Raw genomic sequence first — 17,369 nt, forward strand, 5'->3', positions numbered from 1 at the left:
CAGGCAAAGGCAAGGAAAGAAGGAAAGAAGGAAGGAGACCCAAAGGCTCGTTACATGAGGTTAGAATACCGCCATGTCTACATCCATGCTCCCTCTTCTGGCCCGATATGAAGATCATCTGTACCACTCGACTGAATACTGAATACACGGAAGGTCTTTCGTCTCCAGCAGAGCTATAGGTATAAGCCGAAGTGCTTACAGAGCCTTCCGTTTCTGAGGGAGCTTTGTAAGCCGCGGTGCTTAGCTGCGCACCGGTCGGATTACAAGGAGCAGCGGCCTTGGCACATGCGATGTGGCAGCGCGGTCAATCACTACACACAGACACAGACGAGTTTGGACCCAGCATGAGCGGGCTGTAGAGAGGTCTGGTATGCACTTTAACCCGCGCGGGGCTGGGGGGTAAATTTTACCCCCCCCCCCCCTCGCGAATTTTTGCAATATCTCAAAAACGGCGGCGCGCAGCGCCGCCAAACTTTTAGTACCTTTTCTTACATCGACACGTTCCCTGAAAATTTGAGCGAAATCCGTCGGAATTTTTTGAGAAATTGACGTTTTAGTGACGTCATGTTCGCCATTTTCGCTTCAAAAACGGTAAAATTTCAAACGCCGCTAACATCTTCATTTTTTGAAGGAATCAAGTCGTAACAAAAAAGGTTATACGTAATTGCCTTTTGTCTATCAAATGGCAATCTCGGTTTTTGAAACTTTTGGAATTTGGCCCAATTTTTTTCTTCTTCAAAAAACTGACTTTTTTGGGAAAATAATTATAAAATCCAAAATTTTGAGTGTATCGAAAAAACCGGAATATATGTCAGAGAAATGGTCTATGTACACCTACATACCAATTTTTAGAAGAATCGGTTCAAAAATGTGGAAGTTATTCAAGATTTTATGACGTCACGACACACAAAAATTTTGAAAAATGATTTTTTGGAAGTTCTAGACCTCGTACGGAAACAAAAATAGCACCATTCGATTTGCCGTGAAAAACTGCATCAGATAGACACCTTTTTAGGCCTTAACAACCAACTTCAAAATTTGACATCACTTGACCTGACCTTGACCTGACCTCGACCTGAAATTCATCCAGAGGTGGTCCATATCACTTATTGAGTGTGCCTATTAAATTACATGAGTAAAATGACTCATAAAACATGTGTCGCACATGCCCCTTTCTATATTTTGTTTTTTGGTGACCTGACCTGACCTTGACCTTGAACTTTGAATGATATTGTATGCAACGAATATTGTCTTGGTAGCCTAAGAACACGTTTTGGGCAATCAGTCTCCAGGAGATAACAGGGGGGGGGGGTAAAATTTACCCCCCCCCCCAGCACCGCGCGTTCGGCTGGAGACCCCAGCCCCGCGCGGGTTAAGGGTGTTTAGGGCAGCCAGATCTTCAAAATCCGTCCATATAATTACGAGGTTTGAACGCTTAGAAGATAAACGTTCAGTGAGTAGGCATACGTCTTTACCATTAGCTTTCTTTTGAATAAAGTCGCACACATTCGCAATATACCTAACTTATACATATAGTTCCTTGCTACAGTAAGACATTTGGGTGAAGCCTTTTTCGTTATCGTTTTGTCTCTCTTACTTGGATCCTTCAGGGCTTCATGGTCGCATCGAGTCTGGTTTAGGTATAAATTTATCGGCTCATGTGCTTCCTCCTGCGTGCTTTCTTAGAAAAGAGCTTTGTCAATACCAGAAAATATTCGGCACTGTCTTGTTGATGCACGCGTCGCTTACCCAATTCTATTCAAGTGAAGCAATTGGCCTTACGCCTTAACCAAAATAAGATTGAAAAACAAAGCAAAGTTAGCCACGGATGTGGCCTTCCTCCTTTTGTACGTATTTTGGTTTCATGTCCAAGAGGCAAGAGCGGACCTCGTGTCAATGCTTAAAGTTAAATAAACATAAAAGCAACATTTTCATTCGCAATGCAAGCCGTCGTCGAGTGAGCAGCGATATATATATATGAAAAGTGTGAACCGTCTGTGTATACCGTGTGTGCTGTCGACCACAATCACATTCTTGGGAGTCAATATCGTTATGCACTATATACGGCTGGCCTAACTGGCCTGAGTGCGTGTCCACCTTCATGTATGTGTGGAGTCAACCCCACGGTATATTGACGAGTTTCTCAGAAAGGAAACACTCGAACAAAGACTTTGGTTTATCAAGTTATCCGAGTACACGGGAGTGAAGCACGCAAAGAACGAGCATGCTATATGCTTGTTGCCTTATCAACTAAGTAGGTGCAGCAAGTACAGGGTGTTCCAAAAAGTGAGCTCTAACTAATATTACCTATATCTCCAAAATCGCATGTCCTACGATAATGAGAGGCCCCTTGTTGGAAAGAACAGTCAATTTGGGTTCTTATAGGCTACCCAGTGTGGATCTGAGTGAATACGTATTACACCGAGAACGACCAGAACAAAATGCGTTGCGAGATCGGGTGAAACACGGCGGCGGCGGTAAACGTGGGACGGCCGCTTGCGGTCTTACGAGGTATTCCCCCTGTAGTGTCAACCTTGTTAAGTAATCTCTTGACACTTGTCAGGCTCCAATTCTTATGCGGAAACTCGATGATCATTCGCTTAGCACCCCCTTTTGCAGGCGGAGTTGCTTGATTGGAATCAAGTCCTCTTTCGGAACCTGCGGCTTTGGCGTCATTTCACTGCTTCAGCGACACTCTCGCTTAATAGCGATATTTGGAGTGGCAATAATATTGGTTGAGCCAAGGCCATATAGGTTGAGCTGGGTTGAGCTACTTCACCATTCAGTTTTTAATTTTTATAACAAAAATTCACTTGCGTAGGATGACTAAACGTACGTGAAATGAAATATGCGGATGTGAAAAATATTCCGACCATATCCGATACCGCTAAATGTTTCACCAACAATTTGGCATTTAATTGTGCTTATCGCTATGCTGGTTGTGTAGCAGAAGAGCAGGATTAATTGTAATACATATATTTTGTACATTCATGGTGTACCTGTTTTTTATAACTTGTTTGTATTGTATGTACGACAATTGATCTGCACTTAGTAAACTGATCAGTGATCTAGCAAATTCCTAAAGAAGAAAAAGCACAAAGATCATTTCCATGGCAATGGTAAGCCCTCAGATGGGCCTGAAGGTTCGTCAGAGGCTTTAAACCTCCAACGTTTTTCCCTCGTTTGACAAAAATGCGTAGCTATGCAAAATGTATGATTTATTCACCTTGGAATATAAAACATGTAGGCAGTTTTCAATGAAAATTGAAATGATTCATTCTGCAGTAACAAGAGTGACCAGGGCCAGTCTGTAACAGCTTCCCTACAATCATCTCGGCCACAAGCTCAAACTGTCAACAAAACACAGCTACATTCATTCCACAATCAGCTTGGTATTGCACTCTGTGACATATCAACACACTCTTCATTCAACACCATTCGGCGAGGTTCATACTTTTTTTCGAACTACTTCGCCGAGACATCAAACGCACGCAGGTCCTGCAGACGCCATGACAAAAACTGGTCTTCGGGGAACTTTTTCATCCGTTTTGCATCATGCTTCAAAAGATGAGGGCTACTGCGTGTTCACTTCCTTCTGCCGAATGCTCCAAAGCTCTGCTGGTTCGAGCCGCCGGTGGTGAACCCCTGCTGGGAGCCGCCGAAAGGACCGGAAGACTGCGAGCCGACGCCGGCGCCGAAACTGGACGAGCTGCCCGGTCCGACCAGCACACTCTGCGACAGGAGACGGGGGTCAGACTCTCGTATAGGGAGGGACGGCGCCGGGACGCCTGGCGCAGAATGCCAGAAATATTGCCAGAATGCAACCAATGTGTGACCGGAGCCACACGTCAGGTTTAATGAAATCCGTTATACTTATCTTGCAAGGATATATCGTATTTTCCCACTCATTGTTTCTGTAGGCATACCTGGGTCAATATAATTTACATTTGGTACCGGTATCAATATCACCTACGTCCTACATTTATGAAGCGTGGTGTTAATATCGGAAGTTAGTTACTCACATTGGCGTTTGACGACACAAACTGGTTGCTGCTGCCTCCGAAAGGTCCGCTCTGCTGCGCCTGGAGCAGGTTGGCACCTCCCGATCCCTGGGCAAAGCCAGGCCGGGGGAAGAAACCTCCTTGGCCGCAGCAGGGCTCGGCCAGGAGCGCGGCGAGCAGCGTCAGAACCACGGCCACCTTCATCGTGTTCGAGTCTGTGGGCAATGAAAGGGGCAGATGGGCTACGGGTAGGGAGGGGCGCAGGGTGCAGTCACTCGACCGACTTGCCACCAATACCGAGCTAGTCGTTAATATGTTTTAAAATAATGTTTTCTGAATGCATGGCGTTTTTATTGCCGTAATTATCAGCTATTTGCAAAGTTGCCTGTAGCAAGGCTCTGGCACCTTTCTCACTCCACCACACGGTCGGCCGCGTCTGTTCTCGATCTCACCTGTGTTGGCTGAGGGTTCGCTACGGAGCTGACAGTCGACTGGTGCGGCTACCGGCCAGCGGTGCGGTTATATACGTGCACCACTCGGTCGCACGAGCGGGGCGGATTTCCCACTCGCGACCCGTCAGTCCACCAGTCAGCGGCGCACCGCCGCCGCTGCAGAGCACGCTAAGCACACAAAGACTACCTGTTCCGATAATTTGACGTCACCAAATGAGGAAGGGTTTGGAAAGCAATACTGCTTCCAGAGGCCAGAAATTTCCGGTTAATTTGGTGGCTACGTATTTACGTTTATTATGAGTAAGCATGGTCTAATCGGATCACGTCATGTCGCATTATTATTTTATCTAAATTGTTGGAATGGAAATCGTGGTAAATCATCCAAGTGAGGGACAATTTTCAGATTGACAATTTGATGTAACTGAACGCGTACCATGAAGAAAAAAAAACAATTATGTTGTCAAACCAATTCATCGCCATGGGAAAAGAATAGTTGTAAAAAAATGTCAAAGATTATTTATTTACCCTCTAGAATTAAAGTTGGGTAGCCTGATAGGGTAGACCGGGGCAAGTCGCCCCGCCGAGGTAAAACGCCTCACCGATGTTTCTCGGAACTGGCAAGGTTCTGGAGAAACATCATCTCTTCTATAAAACGTGCACTATATGATCATTATATGAGCAGACTGGAAAGAAATTGTGATGACTCTTTAGGGATAGGTATATAGCCAAAAATGTGTTTTTGGAGTGATTTTTATGTTTTGTTGTCAGCTTATGCATCATGGCGTTCTTTTATGGACCACATCAGGTTAACGACTTTTATGTATTTTGAACAACTTTATCTAACGCTTATAATGCCGGTTTGGTTCGTGTTAACCCTATTAGTGGCAGGGGGGGTTGTTTTTATCCACCCCTCAGGTTTTTCGGGAATATCTCCGAAACCGCTGAAGCTACGATGCTGAAATTTTTTGACTTTTCCTACAACTAAATTGGGCACATTCCCTGAAAATTTCAAGTTCATAACTTTACCAGGGGCGGCTCCAGAGCACTGGGAATTGGGGGGTCCTATTCGTGAAGCGAGTCATTTGGGCGAATATCACGATGCTGCACCAGCTTTACGAACAGTGAATGAAAGGTATCATGTGATAACATATACTAAGTTATTGTGCATCCTCTTTTGACACGTTTTTGCTATAATAGGCGGATCCAGGCGTCCAAAAAGGGGGGTTATTTTTACCTGTCAACATAGGTGCCGTGACACCGCCTATGCATGACCAATACAATTTTAGTCGTTCTCTCATAAGAAAATTGTAACATAACAAGACCATTGCCACCCTTTTTAGAAACAGTACCAACAAAAACCTTATTTACTATACTTTTTGTGTACCCCCAATCTCAATGATCTGTATCCGCCTATGATTTTTGAAAATGCATATTTTTAGGATCCATGTGAATTCCTGGTTCATTCTCTATCGATCGGCAAAAGTTGCGTTAAGATTGGTTCAGAAACCTGGCCGTGATAAACAGTCTAAAATGTATCTGCAATTTGCCCGTTTTTACCCCCCTCTACCCCCCTATTGACATTTTTCAATTTTATTTTTTTTTAGAAATGTAGATCTCGTTGCGCGAAATCGAATGCCGTTTGAATTTTGAAAATCGGCCCGTTAGAACTCGAGATATCAAGGGGGGGGGGGTCGTAAACAGCCCCCCCCCTGCCACTAATAGGGGGTAGCCAGGAGCCTGCCACTAATAGGGTTAAATTATGCCTTGCTGGAGTGCAAGGCGTTGTTCTCTGACCGAACTACGTGATGGGGTAAAACGCCCCAGTAGGTCGCGGGGCAAAACGCCCCATGGGGCGTTTTACCTCATGTGTTGTTCGGACTACCCACTTCCTAATGTTCGGTAGCTGGCTAACAGTAAGTTTCTATGCATTTATATGTACTTTTCTCAGCAACTGGATGGCAAATGAAGTATTTTGTTACCATTTCCATTGCAATAATTTATTATTTGGCCTTATGAGGCAGGTGAAAAACCTGCTCATACAATAATAGTGTCATAGCTGAACACCTGATAGGATGGAGGGAGCTAACTTCAGTGCCGTGCTTCCCAAGGTCTAACAGACCTCTCATATAAGATTTAAGTCAAATAGCATGTTTAATCTTTAATCTAGAGTATGGGGCTTATTGCCCCAGGCCGTGGGGCGTTTTGCCCTGGGGTTGGGGCAAAATGCCCCATTTGCAGTTGCTTCACAAGTCACTTCCTAGCTAGGAGTCCGATCATAAGTGAATGAATTTGAGGGGTGGAAGTTAAAGTAAAATGCCCAAAGAACGCATTGAGCACAAATTTGGCCTTCCAGGTGATGTGGGACAAAAGTTATGTAGCAAAATAAATTATCTGGGGCGTCTTGCCCCAGGCTACCCTACACGGGCAGCACGCTTTGTTATAAAAGTCAAAACCGAAAAAAATTATTTGATGATCTCTGACCAAAAGATAAAAGTAAAAAATAACAGCGATTTTGGAATCATTGTGCTTGTCGTGACCAGTTGAGTTGAATTGCATACAATTTTCGTCGAAGAATGTCAACTTTGGTGTTAATCTCAGGCCGAAGTCGGGTTGATACAATATGAAAGTGAGTGACCAATATGATTAGTGAAAAAGCGTGATGACTTCAAATGACCTCACTGGCATCGTATGACGTCACTCAAGGCCGAAATTACATAATTTGGCATAGAAACATACAAGTAGTGCGGTCCCCGGTCAACAGACATGGTAGCCCAAATCTAGTTGGATATGAAAATTATTCTAAATCCATAGACTTTAATGCTAAATTGACTAAATTTGAGAGGGTTTTATGAAGATACGTGACCAGATACAGAAAAAAGCGAGATGCTATCTTGTAGATTAAATCGTCTACTATCTGCGACTTTTGAAGTGTTTTTCAATCTGAGGTACGGAAATCGTGTTCCCAAGAGACTGAAAGTAGCCATGCTTTACATTAGACCCAATGGCAAAAATTCGGAATCTGGCGAAATTGGCCATTTTTACGTCTGATTTATGAAAATTCTAGACAGGATCTACAAAAACCCGAGATGCTATCAGGTGGGAAAGTTCATTGTTTATTACCGCTTTTTGAAGTGTTTTTCGATCTGAGACAGGCAAATCGTGTTCCCAAGAGACTGAAAATAACCCTGTTCTACAGAAATACAATGGCAGAATTCTAATATTTGTTGGAAGATATCTTAGGTGATGATAACCTTACTACTAATTGCAATGCTTCATCGGGAAGCTCAACACTGGCACTATCATCGGTCTTTGCATTGCTATTTCACAGAACAACAAGAAATAACGTTTTGAAGCCTTTGAATATTGACTTAATTTTTATCGACGGGCTCGATCCCCATCACCACCAACAGTTTTCTGGGAAGTCAGGATTTTGCAGATATTTAAGCAGAATTGCAGAGCTTTGTTAATACTACGGCACTTAAATACCTACACATTTTAAGAAAACCGTTTTTTTTTTTCTGTGATAGAACTAATAGATAGAATGTGATAGATGTGATAGAACGCATGCTAATGACTAACTAGCAAGTTTAAGCTAAATATCTTCAAAAATGGCCAGGTTATACGCATTATTGCAAAAAAATACAATTATTAATTTTTCTCAATTTTTCAGTACCTACGTATTTGACATCGTACACCAATATAAATAGCACCATCGTATTCCTGAGCTCAAACTGCATCAAATAGACACCATTTGTGTTGAAAAATTTTAACTTTTAAATTTGACTTTTTTTACCTGAAAGTGACCTGAAAATGACTAACCTAAGCAAAATTCGACTCAAAATGACCTCGAATGACATAAACGACATCAAATTCGAAATCTATGGCCTAAATGGACCATAAAACATGTGTCCCGTGACCGACGCATGATATAATATTTCCGTGACCTGTGATGACCTGACCCTGACCTGAAAATCAAAGCACAAGTTTGGTACCATCAGGGTATCTAGAGCATCTGTTCACGAGTGTGTATACCAAAAATGAGCCTGATCTGACTTGTAAGACGGCGGCCAGAGCCCAAAATGTGAACAAACCAAAATGCTAATAATTTTTACTTTGACCTGATCTGTGACGTCGTCGGTAGATTTCGTTCGACAGTTTTTTTTTCAGGGCTATCAGACGCCGTTTGAAATTTGACGATCGGTCAAGTATTTTCGGAGATAGGAGGGGGAGGGACTCGCGTTATGGAAAATACCCCAGTCATGCGCCGGGTAAAGATATTGATGGCCTGAGTTTAGTAACTGCGACGCGGCCACTCGAACTAGAGGTTCGAGTTCGCTCGATACTTCCTGGGCTGTAGGGTAACACTCATAATACATAGTTATCCGTGCCATGTACAGGCTTATCGTCACGAATTTATATTCTATCAAATGGCATTTCTCGTAATCGTGTGCGATTTTTTTTGCGGTGAAACATATCCTCCCATGCGTTGTGTTTTCAGATGTGCTACCTACAGGCTGCAGCTGTAGACTTGTAGGGAAATAAAATATTAAGAATTCACAGATTTGATAACAATGTCAAGTCAGGATCTTGTAAGCTTATACCTCTTAGAATCACATGCACTTTGTCGTTTCCCTACACCATAATGCTGTCTTCAGAATGATGCTCGCATTATGGAGTCACCTGCATGGTCCAATTCGTTCATCCCGACTTAAATGACACGTCTCATGTGATGTTGGATCACGTATATTTCAACACTTCGATGATGACACATTTTCCGGAAAATATCAAATGTCAGCCTCCCCCAGAACACAGTTCACACAGCCTACTTTCCGTAGCTGCCGACGGGGATGCCCTGTCCGATCAGTCTGCCGCCACCCTGCTGCACAGAGAGCGCGTCCGTGTTGCTCGACTGCTGATTGCCGAAGAGGCCGGTCGACTGGGAGCCCTGAGACGACGCCTGGTTGATGCTGCTTGCTCCCAGACCAGATGCGCTGCCCTGGAAAAAGCGATAAACGGTGTTAATAGCTATCAAAAACTTATCTTGTGAAAGCAGGGGTATCACAGTAAGTTAACCCGCGCACCGACGGGGGTCTGCGCCAACTTCGCACCGACGGGGGGGGGGGCGGATGACCGCCCCCCCCCCTGAGATCTCGAGAACGAAGCAAGATAGCGACAAGCGGTAAACGGCATCGGATACGCACGGCCAAGATCTACAATTTTTACTAAGGTCATTTTCAGGTCAGGTCAAAGATGACGTCACAGGGGTTGAAAAAGTCAAAATGGCGGCGCTAGATATGGAGAGAGTTTTTCTCGAATAACTTTCGAATTAGTCAAGACAGGAACAAACTAAGGGCATCATCGTGATCCTCTCGTCAATCCGCATCGAATGATATATATGTTGACCTCGAAAGGTCAAGGTCAAAGGTTGACCTCAGGTCACGTGACCTCGAGGTCATCATGTATATCATTCGATGCGTCTTGACGAGCTGAACACAATGAGACCATCCACGCGTCTGTATCTTGTTCCTGTACGGAGTTATTGGCCAAAAACCTTTGGTGACCTTTGATGACGTCACATGACCTCACAGCTGCCCAACAGCAAAACAGACCTCAAGGTAGTGAAGGTTGATCGTATATGAAGTCATGTATGGTATATGGGGCCATTCCGACCCGTTTTAGTGGTAAAAACAGGGAGTTGATTTTTCCCCCATTGACTTATAATGGGGAGGTCGCGAAATTGACCTGACCTTAGGTCACCGATATCAAAATTCCGAGATATACAAATTGTAGCTACTAATGACCTAATAATATCCTGCGACTTTCAAAGGCCTCCGACATCTACTGTAGCTCTGGCCCGGTGACAAAGTTGCAAAAAAGTGACTTGAGGTTGGGTCATTCAAAGTGACCTGGTGACCTGACCTTAAAAGGTAGGAGGTTCAAACTTGCACACCATGTGTAAAATTGATGAGGTTATAGCCATACCAAATTTCGCGGCGGGGGGGGGGGCGGATATCCGCCCCCCCCCGTCGGTGCGCGGGTTAAATGAATTTGTTTCCAAACACCTATCAAAAAGTTCATCTACACCGATATGCTTACCCCGGCGACAGCTGAAGTCTGCTGAGTCTGGGTAGACCCTCCGAAGGGAGTGCTCTGCTGTGCCTGGAGCACATTTCCCGCAGCATTTCCAGTGGCCGCACCGCCACCAGGGATAATGCCAGCGCCGTGACCGGGCTGAACCAGACCAGCCTGTCCCAGACCAGGCTGAACCAGACCAGCCTGTCCCAGACCGGGCTGGACCAGACCAGCCTGTCCCAGACCAGCCTGTCCGAGACCAGCCTGTTCCAGACCAACTTGCCCCCTACGACCGTGTCCCACACCGGGGTGAACACCGACCGGGCGGCGACCGCGTCCCGGCTGGTTGTAGACCCGAGTAGCCGCGGCTACCGCCACCAGGCACAGAAGAGCGGCGAACACCTTCATGATGATTCTGAAATAACCATATTACGACTGGTTAGCGAGGGACTGAAAAGACTGCACGTGGGGACAGAGGATCTAAAAAATTTAGATCGAAATATAAAAAGGCAATCAGAAGTAGGTATTTTGAAATGATGTTCATAAAAACTTTAAATTTACAGCCCATCACCAGAGAGGGGAATTGACTGAGTTGAGCTGAGTTTAATTCACACCGTTTCCAACTCACCTGTCTGTTGGGGGTAGACCGACTCTGTGTGTTCTACAGCTGGGATTGATGCAGTCCGACGGGTCCGGCGGCTTTATATATCAGGCCGGCAGACCGGTGTGTGACGTCAGCACCACCGTCGGCTATTGAAGATTTATGGGCCATCAGCTTACACAGGAAAGGATTGGTCATTCTACCTAAACGGGCGGATAACAAAATCATGGAAAAATGCGCCGTCACATTTGAAGGCCCCAGCTTATGAGGAGGACAGCTCACATGTAAACGCTGAGTACTTCCCAGTTTTTCGATTTTGTGCCAAAAATTAAATGTCGCTAGTTAAGTAGTTAACTAGCCTGACGACGAAGTAGTGTACTTGTTAGTTAATGAATTGTGAGCACGTGTTTTAGGCAATGACCTTATAATGAATGGACCGGGCCTGAGCGCTAATGTTAGCGAGATTATTTTCTAATCCACTATGCTTTATTAATTACGGAGCGAGCGAAGCGAGCGTAGTCTTTCCTTAGATTAACGGAAATTTCTGAGTATGAGCGGCCGGCCGGCCGTGGTCACGCTTTTGCGAGGCTTATATCTCAGCAACCACTTGACCGATTTACACGCGGCAATTTTTGTAGGGTAGCTTCATTCCTTCTACCAAGTATTGGACTATTACCGATGCATGTGGGTGACCCCTTATGCACGTGCCAACTGCCACGTGCAAAACGAAGAGGTGTCCGTTTTGTAATTGTTGCAATATCTCGGTAACTACTTGGCCGATTGCGCTGAAAGTTGGCATGTAGGTAGGCACCCACTAGGCACTGCATATCCATGTGCCAGAGTTGGGGCACTGCTGCACGTGCGCACGTGCAGGGGTCGTTTCCAGATCTCGAGAACGGCTCGACCAGTTACCCTCAAATTTGGTACACAGTTAGGGACCGGTTAGTAGGGTGCCGTGCGCAAGTCAGTTGGGACCCATTTTGCACGTGCGCACGTGCAGGGTGCCGCTTCCAGATCTCGAGAACGGCTGGGCCGATTGTGCCCAAATTCGGCACATCGCTAGAGACCGGTTAGTAGGGTGCCGTGCACAAGTCAGTTGGAGGTACCCCCTCGCAATTTCGCACGTGCAAGGCCCACCCTCTCGCTCGCTCCGTTAGTCGCCCCAAAAGGCGTTATACTGGTATGTAGGTATGAGAGGTTTGTTTATGTCAGATGATTACGGAGCGAGCGAAGCGAGCGTAGTCTTTCCTTAGATTAACGGAAATTTCTGAGTATGAGCGGCCGGCCGGCCGGCCGGCCGTGGTCACGCTTTTGCGAGGATTATATCTCAGCAACCACTTGACCGATTTACCTGCGGTAAATTTTGTAGGGTAGCTTCATTCCTTCTACCAAGTATTGGACTATTCCCGATGCATGTGGGTGACCCCTTATGCACGTGCCACGTGCAAAACGAAGAGGTGTCAGTTTGGTAATTGTTGCAATATCTCGGTAACTACTTGGCCGATTGCGCTGAAAGTTGGCATGTAGGTAGGCACCCACTAGGCACTGCATATCCATGTGCCAGAGTTGGGGTGCTGCTGCACGTGCGCACGTGCAGGGGTCGTTTCCAGATCTCGAGAACGGCTCGACCGATTGCGCTAAAATTTGGTACACAGTTAGGGACCGGTTAGTAGGGTGCCGTGCACAAGTCAGTTGGGACCCATTTTGCACGTGCGCACGTGCAGGGTGCCGCTTCCAGATCTCGAGAACGGCTGGGCCGATTGTGCTCAAATTTGGCACATCGCTAGAAAACGGTCAGTAGGGTGCCGTGCACAAGTCAGTTGGAGGTACCCCCTCGAAATTTCGCACGTGCAAGACTCACCCCCTCGCTCGCTCCGTTAGTCGCCCCAAAAGGCGCTATACTGGTTACGGAGCAAGCGAAGCGAGCGTAGTCTTTCCTTAGATTAACGGAAATTTCTGAGTATGAGCGGCCGGCCATGCGGACGCTTTTGCGAGGCTTATATCTCAGCAACCACTTGACCGATTTACATGCGGTAATTTTTGTAGGGTAGCTTCATTCCTTCTACCAAGTATTGGACTATTCCCGATGCATGTGGGTGACCCCTTATGCACGTGCCACGTGCAAAACGAAAAGGTGTCAGTTTTGTAATTGTTGCAATATCTCGGTAACTACTTGGCCGATTGCGCTGAAAGTTGGCATGTAGGTAGGCACCCACTAGGCACTGCATATCCATGTGCCAGAGTTGGGGTGCTGCTGCACGTGCGCACGTGCAGGGGTCGTTTCCAGATCTCGAGAACGGCTGGACCGATTGCGCTCAAATTTGGCACACAGTTAGGGACCGGTTAGTAGGGTGCCGTGCACAAGTCAGTTGGGACCCATTTTGCACGTGCGCACGTGCAGGTTGCCGCTTCCAGATCTCGAGAACGGCTGGGCCGATTATGCTCAAATTTGGCACATCGCTAGAGACCGGCTATTAGGGTGCCGTGCACAAGTCAGTTGAAGGTACCCCTTTGCACTTTCGCACGTGCAAGGCCCACCCTCTCGCTCGCTCCGTTAGTCGCCCTTCAAGGCGTTATACTGGTGAATATTGGTTGCAAGTTTAGTTGTTGTTCTGCTCGTGTTAGTTAAATAAAATTACATACCATTAAGTTAAGGCCTTGTGCGAATCCTACCATCTTGAAATGCACCTGCAACGTACACGCAAAACAAAACGATTTGCAGAAAAAAGATGCAATGAAAACGGCGCTTCTGGAGGTTAAGAATCAAGTGCTGAATAAACAGTCTTGGTTTAAATGAACGTTTTTCAGACATTCACCTAGAACTTAATATTTTTCACCACGCACTCGCACCTAATATTGTTCCTCGAGTGATTGATAACTTTCTGACCCATACAGCTATAACAAAAAGCAACGCAACTGGTCTCAGCATGTGTTTATCGCTGTGAAAAGGAAAGTGAAAAAAATCATTCCAACAAGACGTCAATGTCATACTTTTTCACATGATCACAAAGAGCAGCAAAGTTGAAGTAGGTAGAAAGGCAACGTTTAGACCACCTTTCATGAAAAGCGGCAATGCAAGGAAGGCCGGAACCATGTTTCAGCCTAAGGCCCATTGCAATGATAAATAGGGGAGACCCGGGAGGTATGGGCCCCCTGGAGGTATGGGCCATCGCAGCTTTGAAGAAGTGTTGCGTATTTTTACACATTTGACCGCGTAAACTGGTAGCAGCTATTCCGTTATACAACCCATGTGATTTCCAAAATTTCCCTCAGTCTTCTTTGGCAATCAGCGGTAATAAAACGTTTTTTGCCCTCTTCGAGTAAGATACGGTACATACAGAAAATTCGTGATAAATTTGAACCAGGCTCGTTTTATAAAGTCACACCATCAGTAATATGAAGTTTAAAACATACCAATTAACCCTCGCCGGACCTATTGGTTTTCTATACATACGCGCCGGCCGAGGGGGGGGGGCGGGTACGACCCCCCCCCTCGCCGTTTCGCCCCTGGTGGAGCTAGCGCATCGCGGAAAAAACGAGCGTGTGCGCCGTTACGAGACGCAGAGATTGGTACCCGATTTTAAGGTCCTAGGTCAACCGGTGACCTCTGAGGTCAGGTCAAGTGCCCCAAGGTACGGTTCAGTTTTTGGTGAATAACTTCGCAAAAAACGGCCGCAGAGCGCCGATTTTGGCAGCATCGTGTTCGTCTCGCTCAGGCGCGTCGAATGATATACTTTTTGTCCGGGTCAGGTCAACTTGGGGTGTTGACCTCAGGTCAAGGTCAGGTCAGCACCCCCAGGTCACGAAGTAGGTCGAAAGAGGTCATGTCGCATATCATTCGATTCGGCAGGTCTTCCTGAGTCCATTGGTGGCTTTCCCGACTCGCTAGCTCAATTTGCTCAAGAGTTATTGACGAAAAACTAATATGACCTTGATGACGTCATAAATGACGTCACGCAAGGTCAACATTGCAAAAGTGACGCATCTAACCTTGCAAGGAGTGCATCAAATCACGATTCTGTGTGCTTGAGATGGTTGGAGATCGTTCCCGGCGCCAGAATAGCAGTTTTCATTTTTCCCCATTGACTTATAATGGTGAGGTCACGAAAATGACCTGACCTCATATGACCTTTAGGAGAAATCCGAGATATACAAGTTGTGGGACTCATAATGGATACTAGATCCTGCAAGTTTCATTTCCCTGTGACATCTCCTCTGGCAGTGTGGGCGTTGCGAAGTTGCGACATCTGAAGACCGTGCAGAGGTTCACTTATGACGTCATAGGTCAGTGACCTGACCTGACCCAAAAATGCGGTTGGTGTCAAAAGATCCGGCTTGGATCAAAGGTCAAGTATGCCAAGTTTCAGCTTTCTATCGCCAGCGTGTTCGGAGCTATCGCGAAAAAAACCTATGGGGGGGGGGGCGGCACCCGCCCCCCCCCCCCTCGGCCGGCGAGGGTTAAGACTGGATAAAGAATTTGAAGCTTTCTTGCAAGTTTATGAGCTGAGATGCTACGCACATTCTGGTGTCCTAACCGGGAGGTTCGGGCCACCCACCCCCACTGATCCTAAATCAATAAAATGATGCTTTCATTGAGTGTCCTCTTCAATAACTTTTATTTTTGTCGCGCAAGGTCGAAAATTTAACTACAAATTTCATTCGAACAGAAAAAATATTATTTATCTTATTTCATGGAGCATGATTGAGTTTACCAAAAGACATGTGTGCCCACGTGACCCCCATGAAGTAAGCTGTTGGCCGCTTATGCGGTTCCTGGGCTCTAAGAAAGATCAAGGTAGATACCAGCTACGAGTATTGTTCTCATTATCGAGAAAAGAATATGAAACATGGCAGCGGCCCATACCTCCCGGGCCATGGCCCATACCTCCCGCGGTGTATTTTGATGGATCGAAAAAGCGCATGATTTATTGAAAGTTATTTCGAGGCAAAATGGTTGATCCCGAATGCCTAATATCAGGCACACTTTGCAGGCGAAAGGCAATTTCACGTATACAGAGTGAAAACCCGGGTCTAGCCACTTCCCACTGAAAGAAAATTGCCTTTTCACAAAACCGGCCCATACCTCCCGGGTCTCCCCTACTACGGTTGTTGAATTTATGTACTAAAAAGCAGCATCCTATACAGCACTACTTACCAATACCAATACCAATTTATTCCAGCATATCCGCACATAGTTGCTATTCCTTGCCTTCGGTCAAGCTGTAAAAAGTAGAGGGATAAAAGTCAAGCACTCCGTTCATACGCACACACATTGAAGCGGGCATAATGAAAATACAAATTAAACTAAGCATCACATCACCGCAAGGAGTTAAATTCGCGTTATTGATGCATTTTGAAATACCATGACTAAAGGGACGAAAGACCAATGTGTTTTGGCTGATGGGAATTAATGACCTCTGCTGGGCTTTTGTTGATGCATACAAGCATGCATAAGTAGTGCACAGTGCACAGCTCTACAAGCCGATGACTTTTCATGCAGTCTCTTCAGAAGTGTGCTAGAGGTGGTAAAAGTGCCTATCATCAGATTCTCCGGACACATTACTCAGTATCGGACATCACGTCGGTTCGCTGGTTCCCCGTGCTGCCGGGCCCGGAAAACCCGCCACACTGGGGAGCCCCTTTCACCGAACTGCAGCCAGCCACCGCCCACGCCGCCGCCCGGGCCGTAATACCTGATCGGGACGGGCCGGGGCAGAGCGCAGACGCCACGTCCGAGGACCAAACCGGTCCGGCAATAATTCGTGGAAGCGGCAGTGGATTGCAGACACAGTGCTGCCGGCGTTACACGCAGTCATGGACACTGGACGGGTCATTCACATTGTAACATAACATTGTGTGTGTGTGGGGGGGGGGGGGCGGGTACACGCCTACGCTTTGCTGCAGGCCAATAGACGTGTCGATGGCTGGAGAAAATAATATAAGAGTGCTTGCTGTTATGAGTTTGGAGATCCGTAAAATTATATATTTTTCAGACATGCCGTGCAATATTTGCAACTTCTTAAGCAAGAACATTGATTTACCTATTTAGGTACTACATCAAATTTCAGGTGCTCCAAACTCAATTTCGAATTAAGCACGCGCCAAGTGTAGCTAAAGGTATTTTCTTTTCTTTTATAGCTCTAGCTCGAATGTTTGAATGAACGGATTGATAGAACAGAGCCGGGGCCCACGTTAAGTAGCGTTCGTGGGCTAGACCCCGACCCCTACCGTTCGATCGCGTAA

At 46.1% G+C, this 17,369-nt stretch overlaps 2 protein-coding genes across 2 annotated transcripts; both read right to left on the reverse strand.

Annotated features, from left to right (window-relative positions):
• Positions 1-3,201: 3,201 nt before the first annotated feature.
• Positions 3,202-4,540, reverse strand: LOC122365216 (keratin, type I cytoskeletal 9-like). Its single transcript, XM_043336220.1, has 3 exons — positions 4,454-4,540; positions 4,023-4,216; positions 3,202-3,732 (listed from the first exon to the last, which is right to left on the reverse strand). Exons 2-3 carry the CDS (start codon positions 4,203-4,205, stop codon positions 3,586-3,588), a joined length of 330 nt encoding a protein of 109 aa, XP_043192155.1. The 5' UTR covers positions 4,206-4,216; positions 4,454-4,540; the 3' UTR covers positions 3,202-3,585.
• Positions 4,541-9,180: 4,640 nt separating this feature from the next.
• LOC122365217 (spidroin-1-like) lies at positions 9,181-16,342 on the reverse strand. Its single transcript, XM_043336221.1, has 4 exons — positions 16,282-16,342; positions 11,154-11,275; positions 10,550-10,940; positions 9,181-9,449 (listed from the first exon to the last, which is right to left on the reverse strand). Exons 3-4 carry the CDS (start codon positions 10,931-10,933, stop codon positions 9,276-9,278), a joined length of 558 nt encoding a protein of 185 aa, XP_043192156.1. The 5' UTR covers positions 10,934-10,940; positions 11,154-11,275; positions 16,282-16,342; the 3' UTR covers positions 9,181-9,275.
• Positions 16,343-17,369: the final 1,027 nt, after the last annotated feature.

This window comes from Amphibalanus amphitrite, unplaced genomic scaffold (genome assembly GCF_019059575.1).
Source record: "Amphibalanus amphitrite isolate SeventyFive unplaced genomic scaffold, NRLGWU_Aamphi_draft 000722F_arrow, whole genome shotgun sequence".
In the NCBI taxonomy this organism is placed as follows: domain Eukaryota; kingdom Metazoa; phylum Arthropoda; class Thecostraca; order Balanomorpha; family Balanidae; genus Amphibalanus; species Amphibalanus amphitrite.

Bases quoted from the DNA above. Each gene is read 5' to 3' on its own strand.
- LOC122365217 (XM_043336221.1), bottom strand. From the start codon at position 10,933: ATGAAGGTGTTCGCCGCTCTTCTGTGCCTGGTGGCGGTAGCCGCGGCT. The intron at 9,450-10,549 runs GTAAGCATATCG...CGCTTTTTCCAG, and splicing joins AGACTTCAGCTGTCGCCGGG to GGCAGCGCATCTGGTCTGGG.
- LOC122365216 (XM_043336220.1), bottom strand. From the start codon at position 4,205: ATGAAGGTGGCCGTGGTTCTGACGCTGCTCGCCGCGCTCCTGGCCGAG. The intron at 3,733-4,022 runs GTGAGTAACTAA...CTCCTGTCGCAG, and splicing joins TTGTGTCGTCAAACGCCAAT to AGTGTGCTGGTCGGACCGGG.